The sequence below is a fragment of the Rhincodon typus genome, chromosome 16, assembly GCF_021869965.1.
Source record: "Rhincodon typus isolate 14 chromosome 16, sRhiTyp1.1, whole genome shotgun sequence".
NCBI lineage: Eukaryota > Metazoa > Chordata > Chondrichthyes > Orectolobiformes > Rhincodontidae > Rhincodon > Rhincodon typus.
The window spans coordinates 10343044-10352727 of NC_063347.1; the positions used below are offsets into that span (position 1 = coordinate 10343044).

The following is a 9684-nucleotide window of genomic DNA, read 5'->3' on the forward strand; positions in this document are numbered from 1 at the left end:
ATGTATGTCACAGGCATGATTGAGGTACTAATCAAATATGTTGCATCAGCCTTTATCAATAAGGTGCCAAAAGTCAGTGACAGACAAGCTTGTTAAGATGATAGCTGCATTAAAAATTGTTAAGGAGGTGGCTGAGAAAGGCTGGTTGTACGTAAAGTTGATTAGCCATCAGGACCGTATGAGATGGCCCTGAAGATATTGACAAAAGCAGGAACCCATGGAGTCATTGACCATAACCTTCCTTACATACAGGAGCAGTTCCACAGGACTAAATAATTGCAAACACAACAACCTTGTTCAAAAGAATGCAAGAATAATCCATGCAATATAGACGAGTGTGTTTAGATTTTGTGGTGGGAAAGCTTTTAGAAACAAAGTTTGGTCAACTAGAAAAATGTATATTAATTAGAGACAGCTAACACAAACTTGTTACAACATAAATCACATTTAATAAACTTCATTTTGATTTTTGGATAAGGTTACAAAAGGAGGTTGAAGGAAGTTAGGCCATTGGAGAGTGCAAAGACTTTCAGAAGTGTATGATAAAGCAGCAAAGTTAAAGCCAATAGAATAAAAGGAATAGTAGCAGCATGAACAACAACTTGGTCAAACAATAGGAAACAGTAGCAGTAAATAGTTGCTTTGCAGACAAGAAGAATGCAAGCAAAGTTCCACAGAGGTTGGTAGCAGGACTATTCTGCATTAATGACCAGATGTGGTTGTAAGGCAATTTCAATATTTGAAGCTGACAAAATCTGAAATCACTGATCTATGAGGAGGAATAAAGAGAACAGTTGAAATGCAAGGCAGAGAAGCATAACGCAATACCTTTTCAAAGGAATAATTATGAGATGCAATCTGAAAAGGTTATGGGGCAAAGGGACTTGGAACTGTAGTTGCACAAATCAAAGTGGCAAGACAATGTGAGGAAGTGGTAAACAAGGAATACAAGATCCAGAGCTTTACAGATAAGAATACAAAAACAAGTAAATTATGGGCAGGATTCTGCCCCCTCACCTGCCCCCAGTATTCACCTTCCACTTGTACCCCTTCCCATGGCCTATTACCTGCCCTTGATCGCTTCACTGAAAACTGCTGACATGACATCGGCAGTGTCAATTTCTCTACTCTCTCCCATTGTAACCTGTCCTCTTCTGAAGTTGCTGCACTTTGCTCTTTTCGGTCCAAACCTGACTTTGTTATCACCAGCTGACAAAGGCGCCGTTGTTGTAGTCTGGCACACTGATCTTGTGGAGGCTCAATGCCAGCTCTCGGGCACTTCTTCCTACCACCCCCAGACCATGACCCCACATCCGAACATCAAGCCATTATTACCAGAACTGTAACTGACCTCATTACCTCTGGAGATCTTCGCCCCACTCCCTCCAACCTGGTAGTCTCCCAGCCGTGGACAGCCCACTTCTACATCCTTCCCAAAACCCACAAACCACACTGTCCTGGTAGGCCCATTGTATAAGCCTGTTCCTGCCCCACTGAGCTCATTTCCTCCTACCCTGAATCCATCCTCTCTCCACTTGTCCAAATGCTGCCCACCTACAACGCAATTCCTCTGATGCCCTCCACCATGTTGAAAATTTCCATTCCCTGGCCCTAAATGCCACCTGCTCACCATGGATGTCCAAACCCTTTATACCTCCATTCCCCACCAGGACAGTCTGAGAGCTCCCAGGTTCTTCCTTGACCAGAGGCTGAACAATCTCCACCCACCACCACTGTCCTCTGCCTGGCTGAACTTGTCCTCTCACTGAACAATTTCTCCTTTAATTCATCTCACTTCTGCCAAGTCAAAGGAGTGGCTATGGGCACCCGCATGAGTCCCAGTGATGCCTGCCTCTTTATGGGGCATGTGAAACAATCCATGTTCCAGTCTTACACTGGCCCCCTCCAACAATTTTTTTCTTTTAAAATTGGTACACTGATGACTGTTTTGGTGCCTTTTTATGCTCCTGCTAGATCTTGAGAAATTTATTCATTTTGCCTCCAATTTCCAGCCCTCTACCTTTCACATTGCCCATTTCCAACACTTCCCCTCCTTTCCTTGACTTCTGTGTCTCCATTTTGGGTAATAAACTGTCCACTGCCATCTACTACAAAGCCAGTGACTCCCACATCTACCTTTACTACAGCTTGGCACACTCCACATCCTGCAAGGATGCCATCCCACTCTCCCAGTTCATTCGCCTACTTTGCATCTGTTCAGGTGATGCCACCTTCCAAAACAGCACTGCTGTCATGGCTTGCTTCTTCCATGGCCGTGGTTTTCGGCCCACTGTAGCTGACAGGGCTTTCAATCGTATCCAAACTACCACACGTGCTTCCACCCTTCCCATCACTCACGACAGCGTGATTGGGTTCCCCTTGTCCTCCCTTTTCATCCAATCAGCGTCCACATTCAAAGGATCACTCTCCACCCTTTCAGACAACTCCAGCAGAATGGCACTACCAAACACATTTTCCCCTCACTCCTACTATCTGCATTTCACAGGGATCGGGACACTCCACTCCATTCCACAACCACCAACACCTGCCCTCACCCCGTAGCACCTTCCCATATAACCAAAGAAGGTGCAACACATTGCCGCTTCACCTCCACCCTGCCCACCATCCAAAGGTCTAAACAGTCTTTCTAGGTGAAGCAGCATTTCACCTGCACCTCCTCCAGTCTTATGTATTGCATTCGCTGCACCCAATGTGGCCTACTCTACATTGGGGAAACCAAACGCAGACCAGGTGACAACTTTCCAGAACATCTCCGGTCTGTGCTAAAGCATGATACTGATGTTCGCGAGATGGTCATTTCAATAGAGCGTCCTGCTCGCATGCTCACTGGCCCGTCTTCAGCAAGTTGCACTGTTCCAGTGAATCAGAGCAAACTGGTAGATCAACATATCGTCTTCAGACTAGGCACTCTACAACCATTTGGACTTAATATTGAGTTCAACATCTTCAAATTGTGAACAAACTCTCATTTCTTCCCTTTCCTTTAGCTTGTTACATTCTGTTATCATGTCCTCTCTTCCCTCCCCACATCCTAGGGGGACTGTCTGTCCTTTCAAGGCTGGCAGGAGACACACCATTGTTCTGCCATTCTCATGTTCTTATCACTTAATCTGATCAACACCTTTTCTCCACCAGCACCCTACACCCACTAACCCCACACCCACACCACCCCACGCACCCCGCCCAAAACTGTAGCATAAATGCTGACCCCTCCACACCTCACTTCAGCTCTGATGAACAGCCGTTAAGACTTGAAATGTTAGCTTGCTCTCTCTCCATGGAGGCTGTCTGACCCAGTGGTGACATCCTGCATTTGTTGTTTTCAGTAAATTATCGTAAAGCTTTGTAAACCAGTAGTTTGGGCACCATACTCTAGGAAGGCTGTGAAGATTTTAGACCAGATGAAGAAAATATTACCCAGAATGATTTATGGAACGAGGGATTTGAGTTACATGGATAAATTAGCAAAGCTGTGGCTGCTCTCCTTAGAGCAGATAGAGAGAATATTTAATAGAAGTATTCAAAGTCATGACACATCTGGAGAATACACTGGGAGAAACTGTTCCAGAAAGATTGAGAAGCAGAGGTCACCAATTTAAAGGTGCACTGATAAAAACCAAAAGGTGATAAAAGAATAAACTAATCTAGTCAGCATGCAGTCAGGATCTGAAATGCACTCAAATTCAATCATAGCCTTCAAAATGGTCTGAATGGAAAACACCTGCAGGGCTGCAGGGAAAAGGCAGGTCATTAGGATGAGGCAAATTTATTTTGTAAACAGACAGCAATGAAATTACAGCCTGAATAGCCTAAATTGCCTAAATCCATGCCATAACTTTGATCTTGTTCTATAATTTCCTAAACATAGCGGTTGCTCAGTGACTTGCAGTGACTTACACGAGTCAAAACAAGGTTTTGCAATAATCTTTTTGGAAAGAGGACTTACAATTAAATTGGTCCTTAAAACCATCTTTTTTTAACTCTGCTATCGATCATTTGAAAAGTAAAATTTCTCAAAATATAGACTGACAATTCAAAAGCAACAGGTACAATTATTACAAAAGACATTAATCTAATATGACAAGTTTCACTGTTCTCACTCAGCAAGTTATAAATCAGCTGCATTTACTTTGAAATTATACATTCTTATTACAAGAGCTGTCTAGGTTAATGCACAGTCATACCTTCATCATTAATACCATTTGGCTCACTGGACAAGCCATTGTCTATGTTCCGAGTTCCAGAGCTATAGCTTTCATATGTTTCCTTACACACTTTCACGTAACGGCTGAAATAAAACAGAATTAAAATTTTATTAGGCCATTCACATCAGGTTGACAGTATAGTAATTATTTTAATTGGAATGCTATTTAAAGTTATTAGCTGCATTGTTACTAATACCAATAAAAACTTAAATTAAAAGCTAATGTTGAAAATAGCTTGATGTTACTACAAATCACAGGCAAGGCGCACCCGTGCAGAAATATAGTTTTAGTAGCGTTAATTAGAACTAACTGCATATTTGGAGCTCAATTACAGCGCCATGGTTGTATATATGATTCATATTTAATGAAATTTAGAAGCCAGCCTAAATTTGGTCTGCTTAACACAAAAGCACAAGAAATAGGAGACCATACAGCCCATTGAGCCAGCTTCACAATTTGATACATTAATCTCAACTCCAGCGAGACACGCACTGCACAAATTCAGATTCCCCAAGACTAAAAAATCTGTTCACCTATCTCAGTCTTTAAGTATAGTTGGTATTGGAGTGGCAGAAAATTCTAAAGATGCCTAACCCTTCGGGGGAACAAATTTCTCACCTCAGTCCTCAATTACTGTCCACCTGTCCGCAGACCAGTTTTGCCGGCCACTGCCCTCCAACACTATCCATCTTGTCAAGCCCAATCAGAAACTTACACACACATGCTGAATGTTCTGAACTCAGCAAAGGCCTCAGCGTTCCCACCGTAACGAATTTCTGGCATGACATGACGTTAAACTCTTCTTCTGCCATCTTCGCCTCTGTGCTTATTTCTTTGGGCAAGAGTCCTCTCCGCATCCCACTGAGTGCTTCGCCCAGCTTGAACACTCTCCCTCCACATGGGGCCCTTCCACTGGCCTTTTACCTGCACTCTATCTGTTCATTGAGAACTGTCAATGTGACACTGGTCACCTCAATTTCTCTGCCTTTCCATCCCCCTCCAAATCCAATCTCTCCCCCTCCGAACTGACTGCACTTAGATCCAACCCTGACTTTGTTATTAGGCCTATCGATAAGGGTGGTGCAGTTGTAGTCTGGCGTACTGACCTCTACATTACAGAGGCTGAGCGCCAGCTGTCAGATACCTCCTCCCATCTTCCCCTGGAAGATGACCCCACCATGAAACATCAGGCCATTGTATCAACTACGGTAACAGATCTCACTTCATCTTGCAAGCTCCCCTCACCACCACTGCCTCCAAGCTGATAGCCCCCAGCCCTGCACAGCTCACTTCTAACGCTTTCCAAAAATCCACAAACAGGACTATCCAGGCATTGTTTTGGCCTGCTCCTGCCCCACAGAACTCATCTCTTCCTACCTTGATTCAGTCTTCTCTCCCCGGTCCAATCCCTGCCACATACATCCGTGATTCCTCTGATGCTTTACACCAGTTTCAAAATTTCCAGTTTGCACGCTCCAGCTGCCTCCTCTTTACCATGGACTTGTAATCCCTTTACACATCCATTCCCCACCAGAAGGATCTTAGGGCTCTCCGCTTCTTCCTGGACCAAAGATCTGAACCATTCCCACCAACAACACCCTCTTCCACTTGACTGAGCTTGCCCTCACCCTGAACAACTTTTCTTTTAACGCTTCCATTTTCTTCAGATCAGAGGTGTGGCCATGGGAACCCAAGTGGTCCCCAGTTATGCCTGTCTCTTTGTAGGGTACATGGAACATTCATTGTTCCAGTCCTATTTTACCACCGCCAGGCACATTTTCCCCTCCTCTCCCATATCTGCTTTCTGCAGGGACCGTTCCCTCTGGGACACCCTAGTCCACTCTTTCTTCATGTCCAACACACCCCCACAGCCCCACGGCACCTTCCCCTGCAAACAGCAGAGGTGCAACACCTGCCCATATACCTCCTCCCTCCCCAGTATCCAAGGGCCCAACCTAAGTTCCAGGTGAAGCAACACTTCACTTGCATGCCCCCGTATCTAGTCTACTGCATTCACTGCTCACCAGGTGGTGTCCTCTGCACTGGGGAAATGAAGCACGGACTGGGTGACCACTTCGCAGAACATCTAAGTTTTGCCCACAAAAAAGACCCTGAGCTTCCAGTTGCCTGCCACTTTAATACTCCACCCTGGTCCCTGGCCAACATCTCTGCCTCTGGCTTGCTGCAGTGTTCCAACGCAGCTCAACACAAGCTGGAAGAACACCACGTCATTTTCCACGCGGGGACCCTGCAGCCCTCCAGACTCAATACTGAGTTCAATAATTTTAGGGCCTAAACTCTCCAATGTCATAGCTTCCTACTCCACACAGTGGGCCTTATGACATAGTCTGCCATTACACACTACCTATTGTAGTCACTAACAGTCCCCATTAACAGCTATTCACCCTCCTAGCCAGATCGTTATCAACATCTTTCTTTATCCAACTGCTACTTCTCAGTCCTGAGGAAGGGTCACCGGACCCAAAACGTTAACTCTCTTTTTCCTCCACAGATGTTGCCAGACCTGCTAAGCTTTTCCAGCAACTTGGTTTTTGCTACTTCTCTCTCTTCGGGCTCTGTTCTTTATCCTATTGTTTATTCGTTACCCCCCCCCCTCCCTACTTTCTGCATATAAACCAATGTTTTCCCAGCTACCATCAGTTCTGAGAAAGGGTCACTGGACCCAAAACATTAATTCTGATTTCCTCTTGACAGATGCTGCCTGATCTGCTAAGTTTTCCAGCAACTTCTGTTTTTGTCCCTTCAGAAACTTGTACGTTTCAATGACATTCACACCCAGAAAGCAGTTTGTCAGCCTTACTCTGGCTTTGTACATTATAGTACATTTAGTACACTAAACCATGTGCCTGTGGAATTCAATGCTAACATAATCCTCATCTGTATTTTCTTCAACAGATGAAGTAGGGGATGGACTTTTCCTCAAAGAAAAATCCTCCTTTTTAATGTGTCACAATTAATTTGCAATTTTAAAAATAGCTTGTAGGAGAAATTTACAGTTATATAGCTACACTACAGCAACTAGGAAAGAGGAGAGCACTCAGTCTCTCATGCTACAGTATATCATTGCAGTCAGCTAGCAGCAAAGTATCATTGTCACCAGGCTATTGAAGTGAGCCCTACAGCAAAAGGATGGTCAATCTAATTGGTCTGAAGCTTTTCTGCCAACTCGTAACCAGCCAGTGTTTTAACAAAATTGCTTTCTCCAGACACCAAATCTGGGAGAACAAAACCGTGATGTCATTGTACAAAAGTCACTTTCTGGTTACTTGTCCTGTAATCTAGGTTTCACTAGAATTGACAAAGCAAATAGAAGGAACTTTGCTGAGAAATCCACTAAATGGTTGTAAATCCCTCATGTCTGAACAACAGGTTATTTATATCTTACATTGGAAGCCCTACAGCAAAAATTTAGATTGGCCCATAGGATGAGAAGCCAAGTGAACTGTACATATAATCTCCAGAATTTAGAAGAATGAGATGATCTAACTAGACAGGCAAGACTCTGAATGCGTTTTACAGGTGGATAGTGAAGGCTCTTTTCCCTAGGCTGCGGATTCTCATTGAATTCTCAAACATCTTGGGCCGATTGTTTTAGGACCAATGTAAAAGGGAAATTCTGTCACTCAGAGGGTTGCGTAGATTAATTAAAATTTTCTATCCAAAAGAATTATGGATTCTTCATCATCGAATATATTTATGGCTGAGATAGACATTTTCATTTCCCAGTGAGTTAAAGATTCAGGCATAGCAAGTACCACTCTTTGGACTAGATGTTAAATCACAATGCAGTCTACTTGCTTCAACAGCTTAAATCATTATAAAAAACCTCAAAATAGAAGCAGAACAGATTTTTAAAATTATACTGACTATCACCATTAACGTAACGAAACAGACTATTTCATCATTCATGTCATTGCAGCTTATGGAATCCTGCATATCAGTGGCTGCAGCTCAAAGTGACTAACTGCACTTGCAGTGAATTCTAGACCTGTTAATTCGCACATATTTCTTTCTTTTGAAATAGTCAAAGTATACTCAGTTCTCCATTATTCAGAGCTGGCCAGGATGCTTTCCAAAAGGAATATCTGTGGTCCTCAATAGCGTATATAATTTTGATTCTTGAAGTATTTGATCAGCTCTCTGTACCCAAGCCCCATGGAGTATATTTTCATACAAGATTTGGAAGTTGAATGAGTATATAAATTTTCCAATGTCTACTTGAATTTCAGAAGAATAGGATATGCCCAAGCTACAAGAGAGGGCAATTAAAAACTCCATGTTAATCAGATCTTAATTTTCTTATTAAAAATATCAAATTTGAAAGTATGACAAGTGCACATGTAAACATGACCTTTGTTTTCAGCCACTGAATTCATCAATGCTGACTTTAATAAATGACTGAGGCATACGGAGGCAATACTCTCCAATCAGGTCCTTATTTTAGTCAGATATTTGGTCACAGTACAATAGTGGAACTTCAGCACAGAGATCATACGTTCATAGCAATTCGTGAAAGTGAATTCAGAAAAATGACTGAGAAATTTGTATGTTAGAAATACTAAGTGGTTCATTTCAGAGAAACAAACTTGCCACCTTGACTTGATCCACTCCACATACAACTCCACTGGGTTGACTCGAGCAAATAATAAATTGTAACAGCACAAAATAGATAGACCAAAACAGCATTTTCCACATAACAGAACATTTTTTTGTTAACAAAATTTGTTTCCTGTTGTTGGCTATTAAATGTTCATCAATGAGTGACTATGCAGTTGAACACAAGTGCATGGACAACTTACAGCATGTAAAGGATTTGGAACCGCAGCTTAACATCATAAACAGGACAGTGCAGGACAAAGGTGATCTGGGAACTTAGACTCAGAAATTAAACGGAAAGGCTACCAGTTACTTCTGAAATTGGGAAGAGGGATTAATGCAAGAATCACAAATTTTGCAGCACTTCTATTTGAAGTCAGTGTGTAAAAGCAAAGTGATACAAGCAAGCCACTTGGACAATTTCTCTCATTCAATAAAATTATATTAGTAAACTTACGAAATTCGTGAAAGGACTAGTTCATACAGGCTATCCACTGTAACATTATCCCTGGGAACAGAGACCAAGAGAGGCTGACCAAAGAGAATGGTGCCAACAGGTGCACTTGAGGATCGCATCCTTTTCTCACGGAAATAAATTGGGAGGCTGATGCATTTTGAATTTTCAGAGTCTTCCTCTCTCGCACCTGGAACCTCATAACTGTAAAATACAAAGAATATTCAGCAGCTCCAAGAAAATAATCTTCACCTAGAAATCAAAACCAAACAGGTGTCAACAGTTACAGAACATCACTATGTGGTAGAATTGACTGATAAGACTAATTCCCCCAACTCAGGATGTCAACATAAAAACCAAAAGAACTGCGGATGCTGTAAATCAGGA

The 9684-nt window shown here is 42.7% G+C and overlaps 1 protein-coding gene across 2 annotated transcripts in view; it reads right to left on the reverse strand.

Moving 5' to 3' along the window:
• The window catches only part of usp4 (ubiquitin specific peptidase 4 (proto-oncogene)), a 49869-nt gene that overhangs the window by 20741 nt on the left and 19444 nt on the right, over positions 1-9684 (reverse strand). For both annotated transcript variants that reach the window (XM_020510383.2, XM_020510382.2), the window contains 2 exons: positions 9301-9501; positions 4206-4309 (listed from right to left, as the gene is read on the reverse strand). In XM_020510383.2, coding sequence (XP_020365972.2) covers positions 4206-4309; positions 9301-9501 — 305 coding nt within the window. The remainder of the gene's footprint in view (positions 1-4205; positions 4310-9300; positions 9502-9684) is intronic.